General features: G+C 49.9%; 1 protein-coding gene across 1 annotated transcript in view; it reads right to left on the reverse strand.

Moving 5' to 3' along the window:
• Positions 1–618: 618 nt before the first annotated feature.
• EMSY (EMSY transcriptional repressor, BRCA2 interacting) overlaps positions 619–26,360 on the reverse strand; it is a 35,743-nt gene continuing 10,001 nt past the window's right edge. Inside the window, 13 exon segments of the mRNA XM_061570192.1 lie at positions 619–2,768; positions 4,445–4,463; positions 4,465–4,539; positions 5,626–5,876; positions 8,405–8,524; positions 11,107–11,337; positions 12,175–12,305; positions 14,494–14,652; positions 16,022–16,196; positions 20,214–20,402; positions 24,185–24,342; positions 25,215–25,346; positions 25,963–26,106. Coding sequence (XP_061426176.1) covers positions 2,340–2,768; positions 4,445–4,463; positions 4,465–4,539; positions 5,626–5,876; positions 8,405–8,524; positions 11,107–11,337; positions 12,175–12,305; positions 14,494–14,652; positions 16,022–16,196; positions 20,214–20,402; positions 24,185–24,342; positions 25,215–25,346; positions 25,963–26,106 — 2,213 coding nt within the window. The 3' untranslated portion in view covers positions 619–2,339.

Consider the following 26,360-nt stretch of genomic DNA (forward strand, 5'->3'; position numbering starts at 1 on the left):
CCGGTTTTCCCCTCCACATTTAGAATGAACGTGCGTTCAAGAGTTATTTTGCAGCTATAAATTTCCACACGATAAGCCACTTCGTTGAGCTATCATTTGTGGCCAGGTCGCTTCTAAAAAAGAGCTATACACATCTCAGTGGGCTCTACCTGGTAAAATAAAAATGGTTTAGTTTACCTTCTTGGTTCTTTCAGTAAACTCGCGTAGAAGGGAAATAATAAAATAATAAAAATTAAACATAATAAAATACAATTCTCCCGACGTTTCGGCCACAACGCAAGCAGCCGTCCTCAGGTGAAGAACAGGTCTGTCGGAAAAACACCTGAGGACGGCTGCTTGCGTTGTGGCCGAAACGTCGTGAGAATTGTTTTATTGTTTTATTTGTATTATTTTATTATTTCCCTTCTACGTGTTTACCGAAAGAACCAAGAAGATGAATCCCTGCAGTCACGAAAGCTTTAAATCGAAATGTTTAGTTTACGTTTCCAATTCTTCGACTGTCCAGGCCATCTGTCCAGGTCAAACCTGGAGAGGTGATGGCAACCCTGATGAGTAGGTCCTCTATCCAGCAGTGCATTGACAAAGCAGCCACCATTGCAAGGCAACTCACAAATTCACACTTAAATCTGAGTATAGCCAGAAAAAGTTTAATGCTAGGTCATTATGACACAGACACAGATGAGCTTCACGTGCCGAATGCCTCTGTGGGTTCTATTTAAAAGCTTTAAAGATGATCATCAAAGCCTTCATCGTACTATCTGCAAAGTACGGGAAGTGCGACGAAACTCAAGACAACAGAGTTGTATAGGAAAGAGGCAGAGGAACAAGAAAGGTCAATTCATTCCTTTGGCTTACCAGAATATTTACGCAGCTCGTCGCAAACACTTTCCCCCCAGAAACCTTTGCAATGCGATCTCTCGCAGCATCACTAAGACGTTGGTCGGGGCAAGAGGGGGGGGGGGGGGGGGGAAGTCAACCGCACGAATTGTTATTTTTCCTGTGACGTTCACCAGAATCTGGCAAACGTGTCCCCTTTAGAATGAATGCAGCGACCGTATCACGAGTTCACAGGGATTTTATTAGTCGGTATCGTGAGTTGATTCATTTTTTTGTTGTTTAAAATGTACTCCCCTACACACTACCAGCCAGCCAGTCTAGTTTCCGTCACTCTGACACTTTGTCTACACTCTTAGAACTGGTTTCTGTACAGCGTCTTGACCATATGGGTTGGATTTACATGCTGCTGCAAATATAACCACACCTCGTTTTATTACTGCCCACATTGGAAAGCAATGAGAACAACGCGATCACCAACGGACAGTTTCGCTTTCAATGAGATGGCCGCCTTTAAAATTTTGCCGCAACTTTATTTATAGATCTGCATTTGCTTCGGTTTGAGCATTTCATCGCACCTTGAATTTTGGATGTCGACCCTTCAACTGCTGCGGGATCTGGCAGGACGGCGGGAGGTGCGCTGGAGTCAACGGCACTGGCAGTGAAGGCGTCTTGACCTTCATTCATTACGCATTTTCCCATAGCCTAACACGGCAAAATCCCTTTTGTCAGAACATGAAAGGGCTACCGTGAGTGAATGATGAGCAATGACCACTGTTCAACGCTCTTTAATAAAATATAATATGACGTGAAAAAAAAAACATCAACTCGGAGATTCAATTGCAAACACTTTACGTAAGTTATGAGCAAATGCCGTCGCACAAGAGCAAGATGCGTGCAGGCTGGGTACAAATAAGAGTCGTGATTTCCTACCGTTGGCGCGCACGTTGTGCGCGTTGCCAAACCAACTCGAAGGCATTTAATAAAATAACTGAAAACGTAAAAAAGTACATTTAATAACATTGGCGGTCGGTTAGTAATAAAAATACAGTAAATGCGCGCTCGCGCTTAAACGCACACGCACTCGCATGTAACACGCTCGCTCTCAACGCAAGCGCTCGCACGGAACACGCCCGGTGTTCAACGCACACACGCACACACGTAACACGCACGCACTTGACGTAGCACACTCGGTGGTGCTCGACGCACGCACTCACACGTAACGCACACGTAACGCACACGCACTCACATAATGCGCACGTAACGCGCACGTAACGCGCACGCACTCACACGTAACGCACTCACACGTAACGCGCACGCACTCACACGTAACGTGCACGCACTGACACGTAACGCACACATAACGCACACGTAACGCACACGTAACGCGCACGCACTCACACGTAACGCGCACGTAACGCGCACGCACTCACACATAACGCACGCATAACGCACACGCACTCACACGTACCACGGTCCCCGTGCACTCGACGCGACGCGACGCATCACGTTTCGTCGACGTCGTCATCCGAGGCCGAGTCGGGCGACTCCCTCGGCCGCCCAAAGGGGTCCTCGCGCACGCGCTGGCTGGTGAAGGCCGTCACGTTGAGCAGCCCGCTGGGCTCCACCACGACGCTGGCGCCGCTCGAACCCGCTGGCCCCCTCGCCCCGCCCTCGTTGCCGCTGCCGCCGCCGCCAGCAACACCGCCGCCTCCACCGCCAGCACCGCCGCCGACGCCTCCACTGCCAGCGACACCGCCGGCGACGCCTCCACCGCCAGCGACGCCACCGGCGACGCCTCCACCACCAGCGACACCTCCACCGCCAGCGACACCGCCGGCGACGCTGGAGTTGCTGACGCTCGGGCTGCTTCGACCGCCGCTGGTGCTCATCAGCATGGTCCCCCCGCAGACGATCGGGAAGCCGGCCAGTCGCTGCGGACGCAGACGAAGCACACGCGGAGCGTTTTTTGTTGTCAGCCGAAAGTTTTTGCGGACTCATTTTCAGAATAGCTCGTTACAATCATACCGACTAGAATCACCCAGGAGTGACTGTCATTAACGCTCGTGACGTCACTCCACATCGACCAGCCCCGCTCATTAGTATTCATGAGTGGGTGACGTCACTCAATAACTCAATATGGAGTAATCCACCCCCCTCACTAATAATCATGAGCAAATGATGTCACTCCACATCGAACAGTCCCCCTCATTAATAATCATGAACAGGTGACGTCCTCCAAATGGACACCCCCCCTCCATCAATAATAATTAGTGGCTGACGTCACTCCATATGGGGGGAGGCGAGGTGCCTCCTCCCCCCTCCTCGGCGTCAACTCACAACCCTCACTACAAAGGCAAAACCCTCACATCACGCAATCTCCGTAACGCCGTTGAGACATCAAAGTAAAAAGGATGTCATGATAAACAAGGGATTATAACCTTAAAATGAAATAGGTCTGTGTCACCGCGCCCTTACAAATTGCACACGCATTAATGCAATGAATATCATGTCGCGGTCTGCTTTTCGCTTGCAAGATTTACTGCAATACACCCATCCTTGGACGGGCAAAAGGAGAGTTATATTATGTTGTGACAATGTTTGGTTTTATATAGTGCCGTTCATGCAAATTGCACCTCACGACAAGATGTAATGCAGCCAGGCAGTGAGCCGGGACTACCAACAATTTCCCAAGCTCTGCGGTCCTCTATATACATTAAGATGCTTTCAGCCAATTAATTGGTGTTTATAGATGTGGGATAGATGATGCTAGTCCACACTCGTCCACAGTGCTGGATTACAGGTGCGCATAGCCACCACCGCCTGGCTAATTATAATTGTTTAATAATAGAAGATACATTCATGGACTTGCTGTATAGCAAGCTAACTTTACGTCACCAAGTATGCTTGACGCAAGCAGCATTTTGCATTAACTGAAGGCGCTGTTTATGTTAATAAAATGGAGATATGTTAATGTGTACGTCACCGATTTGACACGTTTACTCTTTATCATTTGCACTGTTTAGGAGTAGCATTTCTCAAACTATAGTCCTCCACTAAGCTGGTGGCGATATGTGAACTACCTTGCCTGGTATACTAGGAGGTCATGGGTTCAATCCCGACCCTGACGCCTGTACATTTGCATGTTCTCTCCGTGGTCACGTGGATTTTTCTCTGGGTCCTCCAGTTTATCCCTCCACATTTAGAATCAGCGTGCGCTTCAGAGTATTTGGCTGCTATAAATTTCCACGTGATAAGCCACTTCATTGAGCTATCATTTACGGCCAGGTCGCTTCTGAAAAAGAGCTAATTAGCTCAGTGGGCCTTACCTGGTAAGATAAACAAAAATAGTTGTTGAAGTAAATAGTAATCGTGGTGGAGGAAATGGCACATTCCTACGGTCGAGGCGAGTCCATCCAAAGGGACAACCGCTTACGGACTCGTTCCATCGACCCCAGAGGTGACGACGGTTCACGTCGACCGCCAATCACTCGACCGCTGAGCCACCGGTCCCCCCGATAGGGGCGATGCGACGAGCAAAGGGGGTTTGGAGCGGCCCTGGTGTAGAGGGCGTTGGGGGGGTGTGCTGATAGAGCGGAGCGGCGCTCACCTGAGGGACGATGTCGCCCGGCGATGTCGCCCGTTTTCCCGGATGCCCGCGCCGTGGTCGGCACCAGTCGCACTCCCAGCATGCCTTGCTCCCCGCTTTGTTTGGGTGAGGTACGGGAATAACCGCGAGGTTAGCGGCGGTTTTTGTATTCCTACGATTACTGCAGTGTTTTTTTTTTACATTTAGTTGTCTTTAAAAATATTGTTCATAAACTGTTGCCACTGGAGTATATAGCTAAACAATTATGATAATATAACTCTACAGCCTTTTGTCAATCCACTGCTGGATGAAGGCCTCCTAAAGCTGTGGATGGCCAATGCAGCAAATGCTGAAACTCATTGATACTTGATTATAACTAAGATCTGTCCTGTATAACATCTGCACAAGATAACATCCGTACCGTCGCAGGATGCCCATGAAGAAGAGTATAACAGCTCATTAAGCCCTTCCTGCTGAATAAAAAAAATAAAAAATCTAACTGAACGAGCATACGCTCTCTCACACGGCCATGGTGTTAGCGCGATTCTCCGCTTGCTGCAGAGCTTAACGATTCTAATTCAGCGGCCGCCCTGATTAACACTGCGGGCACATTCATCGAAAAGACACCGCGTGCCGTCCTGCTTAACAATGGACGTTATAAGATCCCGTGACGTCATCAGGCCACTGCGGGCCAGCGTCAACGGTCCAAATTTGGCAATTTTTATTAAATTGACCCACGAACTCGCCTCACTGTATACAGTAGATCTAGCTGTGACGGTCCCACCTGATGACGGAGACTTGTGTTGCGTCCGAAACGTCGTGATTTATAATTTTTAATTGCCAAATTTGGACCGTTGACGCTGGCCCGCAGTGGCCTGATGACGTCACGGGATCTTGTAACGTTATAATTTTTATTTCTATGATTATTTCTATTATTTTTATTTTTTACCTACGTGACTTTACCGAAAAAAACCTAATAGTATGACCCACGAACTATTCGTAAACACCAACGGACGCTGAAGAATCGCTGTGACGCGTGCGCGCGAGTGGGCCATTGCGTGCCGGCGTCAACGGTCCAAATTTTGCCCAAATATGAAAAACTTGCCGCGCACGCCACTACTAAACGATTAACAAAATAACCGCGCGTGTTCACGCACACGCCTTCCCACTGTGGAGGGAGGTAAGCACGCACGCAACCTCACCTGAGGACGCCAGACTTTTGCAGGTCGATAATTCGCCCGGTTATTATTTTCTTCTCGTCGCCCGCCGTGCCCCCGCTGCCGACGACGGCTGTCACCGCTCCCTGACCTTGCCCGTGGCCTGCCCCCCCCTTGCCCGCTGCCGCCGCCGCCGCCACCGCCGCCGCCCTCGCGGCCTCCCTGGCCGCTTCACTCACGTCCAGGCGAGCTTCCAGCATCGACATCCGCAGGATGTCTGTCGCGCGAGCCCCTGCCTGCAGCAGTAAACATTTCCGTGAGCCGCGAGCGGGGAACCTTTTTTCCTGTCCTCGGGCCGAATGGGACTTTCCAAAAAACAAAACAAAAACTCTGGCGGGCAATCGCACGTCGACATGCACCGCGGCGCTATTCATCAACGCACACCGCAGTGGAAAACCGACGTCCCGTGCCGACCGGAGTGCGGAGAGATCTCTCCGCAGTGAGCGACGCTAGTGACCGAGCGGTGCTAGACTTAGAAACGGGGCACTGCGGCTAGGTTCAAAACGTTCTCAAACTAAAAACAACACAATTTGACCAGGTGAAGCCCACTGAGCTATGTAGCTCTTTTTTAGAAGCAACCTGGCCACAAATGGTAGCTCAACAAAGTGGCTTATCACGTGAAAGTATATATCAGCCAAATACCCTGAAGCGCACATTCATTCTAAATGTGGAAGGAAAAACCAAAGGGCACGGAGAAAAATCAGCACGACCACGGGGAGAACACGCAAACTCCAAACATACAGGCATCAGGGTCGGGATCGAACCCACACCCTCCTGTAGACCGGGCGAGGGAGTTAACGTCTCGCCACCGCGTCGCCATTCACCTCTGGTGCCAAGAAGAGTGCGGCTAAAGGTGTCAGGGCGGTGGCGGAGAGTTATCGTTGTTTGTGGTGCCGTTTCGAAGTGTCGGGTCTCGTGGGGCGAGCTTGACCAAGTGAAACGAAGGTATCAGTGGCAGCGCGCCCTCGACGTCGACACCCCCAACGACGGAACGTGACACAGCCGTCAAATCACGAGGAGCCCTGCGACCTTGCCGACACGTGCACAGCGCTCAGCACGCAATGAGCCGGCGGTCGATAATACTTAAACGGCTTTCTCGTGTCCAATTGCACGCACGCGTGGCACACTGCGCTCTCGGCGGCCCGAGTTCGATGCCGGACACGACTAACATCGGGAATGAATCCTAGCCGAACTGGTCCTGGAACCCGCGCCCCCCCCTCAACCCCCTGCACTAACCCACACTGACGAGCGTGGTGAAGTATGGTAAAAAACAATCCCCCCACGACCAACGCAGCTCGAGGAGGCATTCATCCAGCAGGGAATTGAGAAACAAAAATGTTAATATTAAATAAATATATTAATCAATATCACGCTGATTACTGTTAACCGAGAACATCCCGGACGATGCAGCAGGAAATGTCATCATGTCTACAAAAGCAGCAGTCACCACGTCAGCGATGCACTAGATTGTCTCGCACAGTGTTGGCCAACTCTGCTGATGGTAAGTTATTTTTAGCTGCAGTGACTGCCATGCTGGACAATGCCCCCCCCCCCCACCATGCCTTTTGGTTGTGAGGGGGATGCTTGACTACACCTCATCACAGCGGTCAGTGTGGTACAGAATCTGTTCATACCAGAGGTCGCAAACGGGTTTTGATTCCTTACCCGTACCCGTACCCGGCCGCACCAGGGTCGCAAACGGGTACTCGTACCCTGCCGTACCCGTACCCTATCCGTACCCGGCCGGGTACGGGTAGGGTACGGGTACCTGATTGCGACCTCTGGAATGAAGCCATGTTGCAGGCGCGGGTGGGTTGATTCTAGGAACTTGAATTGTGAGAAGAAACAAGACGTTGGGAAATGAGTGTCAAACGGTTACTCACCAGTGACTCACGGCCTACCCGTACCCGTACCTGGCCGCACCAGGGTCGCAAACGGGTACCCGTACCTGTACCCGGCCGGGTACGGGTAGCCGGGTATCGGGTAGGGTATGGGTATCGGGTACCCGGTTGCGACCTCTGGTTCATACATCACTCGCTAACCGATGTTAGCCGTGGCCAGGGGTATGCCAACTCATCACGATATCTATTGTCTCTAACACCCCACAAAAAAAAGACAAAGATCACCCCCCCCAGCTCCATATAGCCTTCACAGACATTTGGGGCAAGTGCTGTTCGCGAGCCCCTATGAAGGCCGGAACTGTACACGAGCGAGGGACGTAGGCAGCAGGCCACAAGCCTGACTGCTTTTGTATTCCCAGCGGGGAAGACTAACAGTAGGTTCAGATAATCGTCACTGGTAATGGCCATGAGCGGGAATCGAACTCGGGTAGGATGGGTTCGTAGCGCGGAGCGCTAACCACTGCGCCACCGCTCCCCTGTATGTACTCACACAATGATCCCCTGTACAGCCTCAACAGACTGTTGGGGCAAGTGCTGTTTAAACATTGCACGAGGTCCTCATTTGTGGCTGAGTCAACCTAGAGGAGGCTCAGGACCGGTTCAGATCATCGTCACTGGTGTTGGCTGCGAGTGGGAATTGAACTCTGGTCGGTGGGTTCGTAGCACACAGCGCGCTAACCGCTACCCTACCGCTCCCCACATACACAAAAGACAAAGATCCCCCGTGTAGCCTTAACAGACCGCTGGGGGCAAGTGCTGTTAGCGACCACCTACGAAGGCCGGCACGGCACACGAAGGGGATGGGTGGCCAACACCACCCTTACGCGCGCACACTCGTGAGTGCAGGTGTGGCATCATCTCACCAGAGGTTTCTGTCCTTGACTCGGCAGAGCAGGCCGGCACGAGAGGGTGTGCACCTCAGCTCGGTTCACGGACGGCGCAAAACTTATCTTGGGGACCGCGCCCCCCTTGGTGATCAAAGGCTGCGCGAAGACACACGCAAAAAAAAAAGAGAGACAGACGCATTAAAGAAGAAAGGGAGGGAGGGAGCGAGAGAGAGAGTCGTTGACTCGAATGAAAGCAGGAAAAATGCTCTCGTTCTCAGTTGTGGTTCGTGTGGTTTCCCCAACCTTTTAAGAAGGCCTGACATCAATTTGGCACTTTTTTTTCATCGCCTGTTTAAATAAAACGACCACAAAAGGGATGCAGGAAATCGTTTCTTTTAATGCGTTTAGCCCTCGGTGGTGATGGGGCGGCGGAGGTGAGGGGATTTGGTGTGCCCGCGGTGAGATGTGAAGGAACGAAACGGGAGGATTTATCCACAAATCTGGCTTGTTGCCTGATGAAGCTGGTTGTAATTACTGGCGAAACGTCGTACTCAGAATGTAAATGTTGTGGCTTTGCTCTCCAACACACCGGTGTGCTGTACTAGTGACGAATTGGCCACGTTCTGTTTATGTGGTTGCGGGTTTAACGACACTTTTATATATTTACGCTATCTAACCCAAACAAAAACTATTATGGATGATATTGGCCACGAAAGCCGATGTGTTAAACTGTCAACTGGATGTTTACTGAACATCTGTACAAGAGCTTCATAGCTCATCGGATTCCACCACTGTAAATAAATATTATGATTCCGATTACAGTAGATCACAGAATATCCAGCGGCTTCGGGGGGGGGGAGACGGGGCACCGTTTTTTCAAAAACGCCGGATAATCACTGTCATTATTTTAAATAGTTTACTTTTGCATGTTTTTTTTAGCGTTTTAAATTTGTTTACTTTGTGAAATTGGCATAAACATCCAAATAGACAAAAATAAATATCCCACTGTAAAAAGTTACTGTATTGACTGTACCGCACTTGCAACCACTCCAATCTCGAAGACTCTGTAATCATGGAGTGATGTACTAACTCTACTAACGCTCTTGTTTCAACAACTTGTGTTGGACTATCGCCCGACTGATGCAACCTTTAGACCGGCGCTCCAGCAAACTCCGAATTACACATGGCACTTTTCACCGGATCGCACCGTGTATATTTAATGTTTTTATTCCTGAAGTTAATAGTCATGAAAACGTATAAATGTGCAGTATTTTCATTGTTTAAGTTGTTGTATGTGGTGTATAATATACTGCATATACTTAATGCTATAATCAAGCGTAGCTACTTTTTTTTGTCATTCCCACGGTGCCGATCGCCATAACGGTTACAGCATTTGGAGCGGTTTTGCCGGATCAGCCTGGGACCGCCGGATAATGTTGGAAGCTGCCGGATAATCGATAATCGACTATATTCTGATTCTGTTGTTGCTACTGATGGCGCTGCTGCTGAAGGGAATGCTATATCATACTGCTGTTTCTGGTGATGATGACGATGACGACGATGATGCTGCGAGTGGTGTTGAATATCCTGCTGATGGCTTGTACCTAAGTCAATGTCATCACAAGACATGATTCCTGTGGTCACGAAAGCTTCAATCCTAGATTAATTGCATACCGGTCAACCCCTTATCAGTGCCCTGCCTTATTACAGACCATTTCAGACCTTATTGGTCACCCCGTGCCCCTTAAACATCTCAACGTTCATTCTACAAAGGCCCATCACAAGGGAGAAACACAAACAAATAGACAATTTTTATTTTGCCCGTATTGAAACGGCTGTACGACGTACGGACCTGAAAACTCAATTTCCCTGGACCGTATGGGTTGAAAGGTATGGAATCATTACACCCATATCTGTGACTCTGCAGCCACTCAGGATGCTCTAGCTGGCTCCGCTGGTACCAATACAAATAATGCTGCTTGTGATGACGCTGCTCATGATGATGATGCAAGTGGGGGCCTGATATTTTTGGTTTCGTGAACATTAAGCGATGAAAGGTCAAGGACGTTTTTATTCGAAATTAGCGGCAACGTCGCTGATGCAAGAGTGGCGAGCTGAAGGAGTGATGAGTTTCCGAGTTGAGCAGCAGGAGGTGCTGACTTATAGATTTAGGCAGGAGTGAGAAGGAGTTAGGTAGGTAGAGTGTTTGGTTCGTATGATACTGGTAGGAACCTCCTGGTTACACCAGCCCACAGGGGATTATTGTGTCCGTCCATCCGTCGTGCATCCAAAAATGGGAGGGGTGGGGCTGGATGGAGAGTGGAGGGTGGGGAGGGGCTGGGTGCGGAGGGTGGGGAGGGGCTGGGTGGGGAGGGTGGGGAGGGGCTGAGCGGGGAGTGGTGGGGCCGGGTGGGTGGTGGGGTGGGGCTAGGTAGGGAGGGGCTGGTCACCCCGTGGTGCCCTTATAAAACTCAACGTTTAACCTACTCACGCCGGCTTGTGCCCGCCCTCACAGTCGGGCATATTTGCGGAATACACCACGCCGCCATTGACCCTGGCCATTGACCGAGCAACCCAACGTTCCTACCAGCTCCCTCCGCAGGAATGTGTTTAAGGGCTGGGACAGGGCCATCGTCTGGTTGGCTGGTGCGGTTACAGCTAGGGCTAGTTGCGGCCTTTCCACTTTTCATTTTGCTTTTCACTTTGCGCCTCTGCGGTGTCTATTTTGTAACGCTGACCTGCACAGTTATGGTGCTGCTGATGGTGCTACTGGTGCCGATGGAGGTGGTGGTGGTGATGGTGGAGGTAGAGGCGATGACGGTGGGCTGTCTTGTGGCGGCGACGGGCAGGCGGGAGAGAGGAGCGCGGTAAAACAGGCCCGTCTGCGGGTCCAGGATTCCGTCCTCGCCTCCCGGGTAGTCGTGATCGCTTGGAGCCCTTGTGCCCACCATGGTCACCCCCTCTTGTGTCTGAGAAGATTGTGGCGAGCAAAGAAAAAAAACACAATTACCGCCAAAGTCCATGAATATTACTATTGTCGTAACCGGCCACGATACATCCACTGCTGGGCTGCATTAATGCGTCGCGAAAACCATCGCACGATCTCTCACGGTCCGTTTCCGCCCAGGACGTCCACCCCGTGCGTGCTCCCTCCCTTGGCTGCCACTCCGTCGCCAGTCTCGACCACCTTCTAGTGCCGCCGTGTCCTGCCCAAGCCAATCTACGTGGCAGCATGTTTCTAATCTACGCCTTCCTCGTCCCGTCTCTCCGTGTAATTCCAACCACGCCTCTCTGCTTTGCACATTTCTCGGCTTTTATTCCATCTTGCGAATGTCCGTGCTTCAAATGCACATAAGGCAGCAACTCGAAACTACCGGTGGCCTATAAACAGCTTTTAAAATTCCACATTCCCGCAGTTGGGAGCCAGTAGATTCGTAGGCCGACTGCCGTTGACTTACGACTAAGATAAAACTGAAACTATTTTTATTTTACCGGGCAAAGCCCACTGAGCTATACTGCTCTTTTTCAGAAGCGACCTGGCCACAAACGATAGCTCAACGAAGTGGCTTATCATCAAGATGAGGAAATACTCTAAATGCGTGTTGATTCTAAATGTGGAGGGAAAAACCAGAGAACCTGGAGAAAAATCCACACAACTACAGGGAGAACATGCAAACTCCAAATATACAGGCATCAGGGTCGGGATCGAACCCATGCCCTCCTGTATAGCAGGTGAGGTAGTTAACATCTCGCCACCGTGGCGCCCTTATAGAGCGCTGCGCGGTTATCCCATCGTCAACACGTACCTTGATGCTGGCCGTGACCGTGCGGTTTGTCCGGTCGCCCGTGGTTGTCGTGACGACAACATCCGTTCCCCTGGCGACGGGAATCACCATGTGGCTCAGGTCGATGGTTGGCATGCGAGGTTTGTCCCGACCTGCGGGGAAGAGGGGGGGGGGACTGGTCAGGGCGAAGGAGAATCAGCGATTAAAAGTTTAGAGCCGGGCCCTAAATCGAATCATTTCCGTAAATCGACCGTCGGCTCGGCAACTCGACGAATCGCACTAAACGTTCAAAAGTTGGGAAAAACAAAGCCTCAACGATAATCGTTTTTTCTACCCTTCTATCTGGCAACAAAACTGACACCTTGCAAAAGAAGGTCGCGGCTGACTGGCCGGGGGGGGAGGCTACTTGACGTCATCGGCATCGTCTGCCGAACCGCGCTGGTTGTAGATTGTTGGGGGGTTTCCAGCCTTCGGGAAGCATGAGTGCGGGGGTGGCCATGTTTTCAAAAAGGGATCCGAGTAATCGGCCACAAACGAAGTAGTCGATCGTCATTCTTGGTCGACTTAATCGACTCATCGTCCCGCTTCTCAAATGAGCAATGGCACGGCACCTGCATACATCGGCACCCCTTAGCCAAGTCGTGGAAATTCCACAGTTCTCATGGCGGCAAACAAGCCTCTGTACAAGATGACTGAAGTTCACTTGTCGCAAAATAGTTGGGTACTCGTTTTATTCACCCAGCTGTGATGATGGGCTGAGTTGATTGAGAACTGAACTCGCAACTTTCAGATTGCGAGTCGACCGTTATGGCCACAGACACAATTATGATAGTCTCTATTAACACTAATAATGGTAATTACAGCCATTAGTCACTAAATACACTGGTCAATGAAGGTTTACACTGTCGGGGAAGGACAATAAACTAAACACAAAACTGCTCCTTTGCGTTTAGATTTTTGTCCTCCCCCGCACCTCCGATTATCACGGTTGGCTACGTACGGTGCGAAAGAAGTTCAACATGCATAAGGTGGGTTTGTTTGACCATACTTCACCATGCTGGTCAGGCCAGAATGGTGAAAAAAGGAGTAGCCCAGTACCGGTTCGTATATCACTTTCAAACTGATGTTAGCCATTGCCTGGAGTCAAACCGGGTTGTGAGATTCATAGTGTGTGTAAGCACTGCGCCACCACTCCCCCGTACGCTTTAAAAAAAAAACACAGCGACCCTTTGATTACCCTTGAATTTTGTTTGTTATTGAACGACTGTAAACTAGTCAGTGATTTATATATATATATATTTCTTTTAGAGGACAGGAATTGCGTTGTTTGTGGTAAAATAGCAGCACGCTTGGCTACATACGGTGTGCGAAAAAGTTCAACATAGAAACCCACACTTTACCGTCATCATCATCATCGTTAATCATATTTTCCTACAATACGAAATGTACATTTCAAAAACCGAGCCAGCCATCGTTTAGAGCAGAGGAAATTGTCATTGACCAGATCATTCACTTGTTATATATATATATACTCTATTACAAAGGGCACATGACCTATTATAATATGGGTAGTGGTCATAATAAAGTTGTAGTTATATTGACCATGACCTACATTTAAACCATCATCTTACATTTGTGATAACAAATTTATTTACTCAAGAAAATCTCACTCAACCTCAAGACTCCCACTTAAAGCGATTCCTGGGTATTGTGACTTTTGGACCATTTTTTTATGTCCACAATAGACGTTTATGGGTTAGATCGCGTAAAATATAAATGTGTGGTTAAACTCGCCACAACCCAACATTGCCAATTAATAAGGTTTGTCACGTAAACAGAACGTGCCAATATGTTACTAGTACAGCACACCGCTTGTGTGTTGGAGAGTAAACCCACAACATTTACAATTTGGTTACGATATTTCGCCAGTAATTTACTCCCCAACACACCGGTGTGCTGGACAAGTAACGAATTGGCACGTTCTGTTTACGTGACAAATCATACCAATTGGCCGTGTCGGGTGGTGGCGGGTTTAACGACACATTTATACTTACGCGATCTAACCCAAAAACACCTCTATTATAGACAATATTGGTCGCGAAAGCCCACGTGTTTCATTGTTTTTAACGAGTGAACCCACTTGCTGTACCGCCACCACGTGGCCACATCGCAGCCCAGCAGGGAAGGGAGGGGGGTTTCGGCAAGTGCCCTCTTTGAACGTGCCCCGTTTCAGCCAAACCCCTCGCGCTCCAAATGAACACGCCGGGCACCCACTACGGACCCCAAACCGCACGCGTTTCGCACGAGGACCCCGCAAGGCAGCGCGACGCGTAAACACACTGCGGGACGCCTTGCTGCCCAGTGTTCCCAGCAGGCAGTGAGGAGGGAGGGGCGGGTACAAGCCTCCAGGCTTCTGCATCTCCATGAAGGCCCGGATGGTGGAGGTTGCCGAGTGGGAGGCTGCCGAAGCCTCGCTCACGTCCATGGCGTCCTTCCAGCCTGGCACGCAACTCTTTGACGAGACGAATGGTCGGCTGGCGTGGCACATGAGCAGCAGGGGCGTCGAGCGTCGAGATATGGGCCCCCCCGCCCTCCCCCAGATTTTGCGGTGTCTGGTCCATCTACTCACTCACCCACCCACTCACTCACCCATATACTCAACTACTCAGCGCCCACTCACTCATTGAATTGCTCGCCTACTCACTCATCCACTCACCCATCCACTCACCCACCCACTCACCCACCCACTCACTCACCCATATACTCAACTACTCAGCGCCCACTCACTCAATGAATTACTCACCCACTCACTCATCCACCCGTTCACCCACTCACCCACCCACCCCCACCCACTGGCACACTCTTGCGGTGTCCAAGCCATCTGCACTGCCGGTCCCTGTCCACGATTTTGCCACCGACTCTCCGCCAGTTCTGCCTAAGACTAAAGTCAGGAAATGTTCTGTAAAGCCAACGAAACATAAACTGTTGCGCCTTTGTTGCGCAAGACTGGTCGCAAGTACCAAATGCACTCGTTTGTTTGTCGCTGCGAAATAACTCTGGGAGTTAACGATGGCCGTGTCGTGTGTTACAGGTAAAGACGCAGCCCCGCAATTGCTCGCCTACGCCACTGCTGGCAGGTGAGCCTGCACGAGAGGGAGCCTCCTCTACGGGGTATTTGTTACGATGTCTTTCTCATCATACAACCAGCTGCACTCTCATGTCCAAGAGAACTGGGTCCAATTGTTGGGTGAAACAGACCAAACCAAATCTAAGAAGAGGAGCTATTTTTGTTTGAATTCGGTAAACAAAACAATAAACATAGTAATAGGTTTCTACCCTTTTAACTGGTACAAAATCTGACACCTTTATACAAGGCATCATGTTTGCAATAACCTCAACACAAGAAGTCAAAATGCAAACAAAAAGAAACAACTCTGATGATGATAATGATATGCACTGTCATTGGAAGTACGCCTTTTGGCGTCATCTGGTCCAACACCAATGGAGACTAGGCTCTAAAGAAAGATGTCTCGGGTGTGGACCAATCAACTTCAATGACAGTGCATATCATTATCATCATCAGAGTTGTTTCTTTTTGTTTGCATTTTGACTTCTTGTGTTGAGGTTATTGCAAACATGATGCCTTGTATAAAGGTGTCAGATTTTGTACCAGTTAAAAGGGTAAAAACCTATTACTATATTTTGCCACTGGTGAAGGAGATCTCATAGTGTAAAAACAATAAACCTCAAAATTTCAAGAGCCGCGCAATGCACGCGGTGAAAACGAGCGCGGCGGTTACCTAATAAACAAACGTCACGTCAGGTTATTGCACAACGCGAAGAAATGGGCGTTACCACCGCCGCTCACCTTGCAAGATGGTAGTGCCCGTTTCCATGGCAACGGAAGAATCCATATCCTCCCTCCTGTCCTCATCTGCTGCTGCATCTCCGGCGCCTGTACTGTCTGCATCATGCGTGGCCGTCGCTACGGAAACGCCCACCATCGACATCGTCGTGGCAATGGGCTTTGGCTTAATCAGCACCTGAAAGCACGGGGAATCATCACCATCATCACCATTATCATTACCATCATCACCATCATTACAATCATCACCATCATCACCATCATCACCATCATCATTACCATCATCACCATCATCATTACCATCATCACCATCATCACCATCATTACCATCATCATCACCATCATCACCATCATCACCATCATCATTACCATCATTACCATCATCACCATCATTACCATCATCACCATCATCACCATCATCATTACCATCATTACCATCATCACCATCATTACCATCATCACCATCATCATTACCATCATCACCATCATTACCATCATCACCATCATCACCATCATCACCATCATCACCATCACCATCATCACCATCATCATCACCATCATCACCATCATCACCATCATCACCATCATTACCATCATCACCATCATTACCATCATCATCACCATCATCACCATCATCATTACCACCAGCAGCGAAATCATCAACAATGAACGAATCATCCTCAACACAAGTGCGAGCCTCCCGCCCGCACCTACGATTAGCACGGTTGGCTACGTACGGTGTGAAAGAATTTCATCGTACATACATATGCCGTCTCAGTGGGCCACTCCCCAAGGCCATATCTGGCTGCCGGACTACCGGCTGAATAGTCCCGCATTACGGCGTTAAAGTCGCTACGTTTCACAACATCAGTGGGGTGAACATTTACACCATTGGAACCTCATTTGCCAGAAGAAAAAATATGATAATTGTTTTTTTACCCTTTTATCTGGCAACAAAACTGACACCTTTTTTACAAGGAGTCATGTTGACATAGACCACAATACCTGCAGTCATAATGCAAACAAAAAACATAACTCTGATAATGTATGCATTGTCCTTGAAGTTGATTGGTCCACACCCGAGACAGCTTCCTTAGAGCCTAGTCTCACATGGTGTTGGACCAGATGACGCCAAAAGGTGTCAGTTTTGTTGCCAGATAAAAGGGTAAAAAAACAATTATCATCAGTGGGGTGCTAAACATCAACCGCAGACCCTGAGCTACATTTGGGCTGGCCAAATAAATTGGCACCGGCGCGCAGCTGGTGTCGTGTGAACGTCGACGGGTTGACCCGGCCGTGGACTGAGTAAGAAAAACGAATTCAGGCGAGTGGTGGTCACGTGGGCCGTTGGGAAAAAAGTTCAGTTTGCTAAAAAAAAAACTGCGGAAGCGGCAACTTCCTGTGTCAGCGCTTCATTTCCTATTTCTTTTTGGAACGAGCGTGAGGCATTGTACAACAACAAGATGGCCCGCTCGCTCTGGCAGAACGCAGAGTGACTTTCTGGACCCACAGACCCATCGTAAAATTGACCCGCGACCCACCACGATGCCTAAGCGTAGCCCAGAACCGATGCCTTGTTCAAATCCTAGCGGCGCGTGCTGTGTACAAGTTTAAGGGCTGTAAAATCAACCACCGTTTGTTGAAACGGGTTTTCCAATTGAAAACAACAACAGAAAGTACACTTGAAATGGAGCAATGCTAGTGACCGCCAACGTGCACAGATGAACGGGCGCGGGGGAGGCCTGCATCCAGCAGTGGATTGAGAGAGCTGTAAACCATTACGCTGTTAATCACTCGCGATGGCTTTGGCAACGATGACACCTGGATCTTTTGACTAATGATCACAACATCGCTACAAAGGGAGCACGTGGGCCGGGAGTGATTTACAGTTTGTTTGCAGACGGTCTGGATGTGGAATGCAAAGAGTTAGGGTTCCGAGCCAAATCGAACCCAACGTGAACTCTTGACAGAGGCCCGAGCATTCTCGTTTTGGCGACGAGCCGAGCCGAGCGATCGTAACTTCAACACAGCGTCAAACATCACAGACGCGAGCCTGTGCTAACTCTGGGGGGCTTTATAAGGTAATGGTTGTAAGTCACGCTTTGTTAGTGTTTATGTTAAAAGACTTAGAGCACTTTCTGCCAGGAGCGCTGGATTAAAAACACCACTGTCCCGAACTGTAAAGTATTCAAGCGATGCCGCATTTGCCGTGACGGTCTACAAATATTACCGGGAACACCGCTGCTTATTAACCTCAAACATACCGAGCAAGTGGATAGAAAAACGTCACCAATGGACGCGGTTCATAACGGGCGCCGGTGGCGAGGAGATGTTAACTACCTCGCTTGGTACACAGGAGGTGGTAGGTTCGATCCTGACTCTGATGCCTGCTGGATATTTGGAGTTTGCGTGTCTCTCTCTTTTCCCCGTGGTCCCGTGGATTTTTTTCTCCGGGTCCTCCAGTTTTTATCTCCACATTTAGAAACATCGTGCGTTTGGAGTATTTGGCAGCGATACATTTCCACGCTGATAAGACACTATGTTGAGCAATCATTTGCAGCCAGTCGCTTTGAAAAAGAGCTATACAGCTCAGTGGGCCTTACCTGGTTAAATAAATCTATTTTTATAAATACAGTACATTCCCCTCTATGCATTCTCTGCCCCAGCCACCGCATATTTCTATCGAAGCCCATACTCAACCGACGCTTAGTGGGAGGTCGCTCATTCTCCTCTGCTGCTGCCCCCATAAAGCGTGGAAATCCCTCGCTCAGTCAACCATGCTGTCGACTCCCTGTTCAAGTCCAAGACTCAAGACCTTCCTCTTTTCCTCTCCCTATGCCTGCCTGCCTCTCTCTACGTAATAAACACGGCCATTGTAAAGAATCTCGATATGCAAATCACCACTGTAACGTTTTTGCTGTGTAGCATCAAAGACAATCATCCTTCACTGCTCACTGCGGTGACTAAACTGTGCTGATGAGGCATAACAAGGACGAAACCAATCCACGGTTGTCTATCACTGCATCCACTGCTGCTGTCAGTAAGATTTGGTCAGGATATGCCGATGGCGTTTGCGTAAGTACAGAGACTATGGTTGCTTTTTTGCACACCTACACGCGTGTTGCTCGAAGCACAGGCGCTATCCGCCGTGCCGACGCAAAGCCCGCAAGCGCACGCCCCCGCGCTTGGCACAGGCTTGGGGAAAAAAAACAAATCCAGAGGATGCTCATGAACAAGCCTAGGCCCAGCCGGGCTGCTCTCAAAGCGACACCGGCAATCGATTTCAAATCGTCCGTCTCGTCGTCGCGAGCGGCGGACTCGTGCCCGGCAGAGGTAACTGTCTGTCGCGAGGTCACGACGCGAAATACAAAGCGGGGGGATGGTGGGGGGGAGACCGGAGGTGTGAACTGGCAGAGCCGTCACCTAGGGTCGCACGGTGAATCAGGGGTTAATGCGCTTTGGGGGGTGGCCCACGCGTTGATGTCACAGATGTAATACTTGCAGTTTAAATGATTAAAAACGATTAAAACAATTTTTTTTATTTGACCAGGTAAGGCCCACTTAGCTGTGTAGCTCTTTTCAGAAGCGACCAGGCCGCAAATCATAGCACAACGAAGTGGCTCATCGCCGCGTGGAAATTTACAGCAGCCGAATACTCTAAAATTCGTGATGTTGAGTTTATATGTGGAGAAAAAAAACCAGAGGACGCGGAGAAAAGTCCACGCGACCACGGGGAGACCACGCAAACTAAAAATATATAGGCGTCAGGGTCGGGATCAGGCAAGGTAGTTGACATCTCCGAGCCACCGTGGTGTCGGTGGGGAGGGGGCACACGTGGTGTGATTTGCCCCAGGCCCCGCACCGCTCTCCAGAGGTCGCAAACGGGTTTTGATTCCTTACCCGTACCCGGCCACACCAGGGTCGCAAACGGGTACCCGTACCTGTACCCGGCCGGGTACGGGTACCTGTACGCTACCCGTACCCTACCCGAAATGAGTGACAAACGGTTACTCACCGGTGACTCACGGCCTACCCGTACCCGTACCCGGCCGCACCAGGGTACGGGTAGCCGGGTATCGGGTAGGGTACGGGTATCGGGTACCCGGTTGCGACCTCTGCCGCTCTCCCCCACCCCCTATTATAGACGGCCCTGTGAGCTGGCCTTGGGTAGCCACAGGCACGCCACTCGGCTCACCTGAGGCTGCGTGTAAGGGTTTTTGGGCGGCAGGATTTTGGCGGCGGGGACGGGAGGCACACCTCCCGGCTTGTTCTGCGTCACGATCATCTTCGAGATGGTGCCGCCGCCGCCGCCGATACCGGACCGTGCCGTCGTCAGGATGGTGGGCTTCGGCCCCGACGACGTTCCTTGGAGCCCTTTCTCGCCCTGCCCACCGCCACCAATCGTTGTCACCGTCGCGACCACCGACAAGAACATTATCAGCGTTACCGTCACTGTTGTGATCATCATTATTATTTACGTTTATATAAGACTCAGCATACCCAAACAAAGGGCTTCAGAGCGCCGTGCAGTATAATTCATAGGAAGCACTTACCATTAATCATTATCATTATTCTCATCATCATCACCACCAGCAGCATCATCATCATTCCTGGCACCATTATAAGGCATGGCAATCGTCAAAATCATTACCAACATTACTATCATCATCATCATCATTAACAGTATCAACATCATTATTACTGGCGTCATCGCCATAAATGACCATGATTAACGTGATCACCATCATCTAGCCTTATCATAACCACGACCATCATCCAGCAGTGGATTGACATAACAGGGCTGTGCGCGTATACAGGGGAAGGTGGAAATTACGTGATATATAACCGCGAACAATGTTTCGCAATTTTCCCGGCCGTGATGTTAGATTAGATCACAGTCCACTGATGTAATCAGCCAGCACGCCGAGTAACCACAGGCCGAACACGGCGTACAGACGGACGGGACGGTACGTGAGCACTGTGAAAAAGTGGGGACGACGTTACTCAGCAACGCAAAGTGGGGCCTTCGCAACGGAAGTTAGGGCTCAGACGGAGAGGCGGAGAAAACCCGTCAAAATGAAAAACAGCCACGGCGCCGAGCCCACTAACTGGTACCATGTGGAGCTTCCGGACGGCAGTGAACGTGGCAAGCCACGCTCCTGCCGCCGATGTTTTCCATTAACCCAACCGCTGCCGTGCGGAAAAACACAACGAGCGAGCCTTCACGACCCGTTCAACCGCGCGATCACGCGAAATTAAACGTCGACTCAAGGCGCTTGACGGCAAGAGGAGGCTTCTTCTGCAAAACAGGAAATGGATGAGTGGGTAGGAACATCTGTGACGGAGTGGAAATCACAGGAATAATAATTTGTTTATAGTCCATTGTCAATCCACTCTTAGATGACGGCCCTCCCTCTCCACCCACCCCCCACGGAGTATCAGTCATGGGGTTGTTTGACCGTACTTCCCCATGCCGGTAAGGGCGAGCTGAAGGGGAAGTCTTGTACAGGAAACCATTATGCACGACAAGTTGTTATTGGCTGTGGGGATAACATCGTGAGCAGCAGAGGACAGTGTATCAAACTCCAATATTGTATCGAACTCCCTATGCTTCCACCTCTATGCATCCCGGCTTCACCAAGCCAGAGTGAACCGCCGCAAGCCGCATGGCACGCGGATATTCTCATCCGGCAGTTGTCTGACAAGAGGGCTGTATGTTTACACTGATGATGCGTCACCGGCTTACTAAAGCTTACCACACTGGTTTTCTTTTCACCGTGTGACTCATCACATCCTCAAAGTCAGTCACAAGCGAAAGTGTTGCATCTGCCAGCATTGATCCTCTCCACTGATGGCCCTGATCTCCGATCCAATGTGGGATATTGACAATTACAAAGTGGTACCTGCCTGGTATGGGGAATTTCCACCACCGGCTCGGATGACCGGGACGACTCGGAGCCGTAAATACTGAATGTAAATCAGAAAATGTTGCCATGAATTCTGACGCTTCTCTGAATCTGCTTGAAAGGAAATGAGTTTAACTGATTTAAGAGTGAGGTGTTGTTATTGCTATCATCATCATCATCATCAGCCAAGATCTATTGGACATATATGAACCACTAGACATCTGTTAAAGAGAGGTTTATAGCTCATCAGATTCCTGAAGTATAATTAAATATTCCGATTATGATCTCTTCCCAAGAAATTGCAAACAACCATGGTCATGCAATGCAAGAAGTCAAATTGCCACCACGCACGAGATGATTTTTACCACTCCATCTCCGTGACGGACGTTAACACGGAAATGTTCCTTGGCTGCCACTCCGTCTCTACATACGTTGAACTTCTTTCGCACCGTACGTGGCCAACCGTGCTAATCAGAGGTGCGGGCCACCAGCCATCACTCCCCTTCCGTAGACTTACTGCTGTACGTTTTAATAAAACAAATGAATGCTGATGTTGGCCGAGTGGCTCAAGAGCATCCAGAGTGCTGAGCTGGCACAGCTGAGCGCCTGGGTTCGAATCCGGGTAACAGTTCTGCTGCGATTAGACAACGAGTTTCCCTCCCCGAGTGCAGCAAGTTGACAGGCTCAGCCCGTTCACCAATGACTGCACACAACAAAATATATATATCTTCTTGGTTCTTTCGGTAAAGTCACGTAGAAGGGAAGTATAAAATAATAAAAATAAAACATAATAAAATAATTCTCACGACGTTTCGGCCACAACGCAAGCAGCCGTCCTCAGGTGAAGAATGAAACACCACCAAGCTTGGAGCGTATATTTAAGCTGGGTTGGAGGGGGGGAAGAAGAGCGCCTTGACAAAAGAATTTTGTCAAAGCTTGGTGGTGTTTCATTCTTCACCTGACGACGGCTGCTTGCGTTGTGGCCGAAACGTCGCGAGAATTATTTTATTATGTTTTATTTTTATTATTTTATTACTTCCTTTCTACGTGACTTTACCGAAAAAATCAAGAAGATGAATCCCTGCAGTCACGAAAGATATAAATCAAAATATATATATTGATACCCATCACATTAAATTTGGTTTTGCACTTAAATGTGGTCAATTCCCGGCTCTGAGAATGTCACGTATGAATTTTGAAAGCCAGCACAGCAGGGTGGGTGGTGAGGTGCTGCCCCCTAGTGCATGATACCAAAAACCACTCGATCTCAAGAGGCGGCTTTCAATAACCGCTTCGATGGGCCATTCTCTACCACAGGGCCGACGCATTGCCCCATAAGAGTTTCAAATGGATTATTCATAACATTGCGTAAACTCAAGCAAATTGCACGCTTTAAATGGACTGCGACCTTCAAAGGAATGGCGCCAACCCTTTCCCACCCCTCCGTGATCCGTGTATCAAACAAATCACTTGAAACGCCGGTGTATGGATGGCAGCCAAGAGCAGTTTAAGCGAATGCTGCCGCAAGAGGTCGCACGTTTGGCGCGGCAAGGGTCCTTTGCTGACTATGCGCGGTGAATGAATGAAACGATAAAAATTGCGTGCGCTTCTTAATGTCCATGCTGGAGGCTCCGTTATTGGACTGGGGCTGCCTTGCCCGGCTTGTTGTGTATGGTACGATGTATGGAGAGAGATGTTATGGAGTGACTCATGCAGCCAGCTATGTTGTGTGGCCGAAACGTCATGAGAATTATTTTATTATGTTTTATTTTTATTATTTTATTACTTCTCTTCTACGTGACTTTACCGAAAGAACCAATAAGATGAATCCCTGCAGTCACGAAAGCTTTAAATCGAAATATATGGCTGCAAAGTTTGGTAGTACATGTTATGTATATCGTTTATTGTCAAATTTCAATCACCGTTCCTATGACCACTGTTACATTGCTTTTATAGCTTTATTTTGGTGATTTCGAAAACGTTTTGGTTTAGCCATATTTGTTTGTTGTAGTACAGAGTTAGCCTGCTAACTTTCATCTAAATTGTATTATGGTTGTTATTGTTTGACTCACATCCCACTGGGATTTTTGCACACAGCATTGATATACGGTGCTTTTTCTGGAAGATTGCTGTTTTTTCCTGGATTTTTCTGTTTGCGCATAGTTACTTTAAGATGTTTCTTGTTCATGTTGCACCCAATTCAAGAAACTGAGAGAGGGGGTGGGAGGGAGTTGGGCGTCACACGCGAGCGGAGACTCACCGCTCCTCCCATGCTGGCCGCTCCCAGCAGCGTTGTGACGACGCTCTTCCCCGCGAGACCCTGGATGGAGGCTCCCTTGCCGGGCGCTTTCTGCACCACGATCACGTTCGACTTGGAGGCCATCGACACCGGAATGGTCGTGATCTTCGTTGTTGTGCCTGCATTGTTGAACGACGACGACGAAAATAATAAACAAGACGGCCAACGCCAAACGTGTACGGTTAAGTCCCCTCTTCTTGGTTCTTTCGGTAAAGTCACGTAGAATGGAAATAATAAATAAAACATAATAGAATAATTCTCACGACGTTTCGGCCACAACGCAAGCAGCCGTCCTCAGGTGAAGAACAGGTCTGTCGAGAAGACAGAGTCAGACTGAAGACAGAGTCAGACTCTGACTCTGTCTTCTGAAGAACAGGTTTGTCGAGAAGATAGAGTCAGACTCTGTCTTCTCGACAGACCTGTTCTTCACCTGAGGACGGCTGCTTGCGTTGTGGCCGAAACGTCGTGAGAATTATTTTATTATGTTTTATTTTTATTATTTTATTATTTCTCTTCTACGTGACTTTACCGAAAGAACCAAGAAGATGAATCCCTGCAATCACGAAAGCTTTAAATCGAAGGTTAAGTCCCCGTTTGACTCGTCGCTGTCCACACAACGCGTTCTCGCTTTCACGTGGTTCTCACACAATGCGGAGCGCACACCGTTATAACGCGGTTCCCGAGCGGTACCGACTACGAACTGCTTTCTCCAACTGCGAGGCCGAGCCGTACAATACAGTACGCGGAGTGATACAGTCACACGTCTGCATACCCTGAACTTATTCGTCCCGCCATCTTACCGTGCGCGGTGTGCGTGCATCGTATCTCACCAAGTTTTGGCGTGTCATTATTTCTGGGGGAAATCACCTTTCGCTTCGTTCGTTTTTCCGCTCACACAGCGGGAGGACACGCAACCGAGGAGGGCGCGCATCTGCATGTGCATCCGATGGGGCGAAGCATCGCCTCGCATCTCAGGTTGTGCGAATCTCACCGGACATGACGGTGGAACTCAGAAGTTTTCCGCCCAGCGATGACGCCAGCGACTTGGGCACCACCGTGATGATGTTGCCGCTGGTCGTTTTCAGATAGGTGGGACCCGGCGACGCCACACGGGAGCTGACTGCTGCACGAGACGGACGCCAGAGGTCGCAAACGGGTTTTGATTCCTTACCCGTACCCATACCCGGCCACACCAGGGTCGCAATCGGGTACCCGTACCCGTACCCGACCCGATACCCGGCTACCCGTACCCAGCCGGGTATCGGGTAGGGTACGGGTACCCGATTGCGACCTCTGGGATGAAGCCATGTTGCAGGTGCTGGTGGGTTGATTCTAGGAACTTGAATTGTGAGAAGAGACAAGACGTTGGGAAATGAGTGACAAACGGTTACTCACCAGTGACTCACGGCCTACCCGTACCCGTACCCGGCCGCACCAGGGTCGCAAACGGGTACCCGTACCCGTACCCAGCCGGGTACAGGTAGCCGGGTAACGGGTAGGGTAGGGGTATCGGGTACCCGGTTGCGACCTCTGACAGACGCACGCACGGACGGACGGACGTCGCCTTTATCATCAAACAAGGAGGAGGTGAAGTCACGCCTGCCCGCGCGTGCGCGTGCGAGTTCCGCAACGCTTTCCAACGTGCGCTTTCTTTCCACGGGAGAATTGAACTGTCTCGAGACGCGCGTGAGTAGCGCGAGGCCGGGGCAGCGTGATGGGGGTGGAGGGGGGGTGCGTACCCGTTGGCGCGGTGACGAGGCGGGTGGTCACTACGGCAGCCGGGTTGCTCACCACCATGATAGGCGCCGCGGTGGTTGCCACGCCGGCCGGCTTCGGTAGGATTTTGCTCTGCGGCAGCTGCTGCGTGATGATCTTCACGCCTGCTTGAGTGTGGGAGTGCATGCGCGCACTCGCGTTAAACGTCGTGTGGGCGACGGCGAACAAGCGAAGAGACTTGAGAAGTAGTTCTTTCACAGCACCTTCCAGGGGCTTCACCGGTGGACACAGTGTGGAGAGCTCCGAATTGATGCGCATTTTGTCTTGTGTGACAATACCGAAAGCGCAAGTGAAAATATTAATTTAGAGCCGCCCTTAGTCAATCAATCCACTGCTGGATGAAGGCCCCCGTGCCGCGTCG

This window comes from Lethenteron reissneri, chromosome 45 (genome assembly GCF_015708825.2).
Source record: "Lethenteron reissneri isolate LAM-NWPU_2019-01 chromosome 45, ASM1570882v1, whole genome shotgun sequence".
NCBI lineage: Eukaryota > Metazoa > Chordata > Hyperoartia > Petromyzontiformes > Petromyzontidae > Lethenteron > Lethenteron reissneri.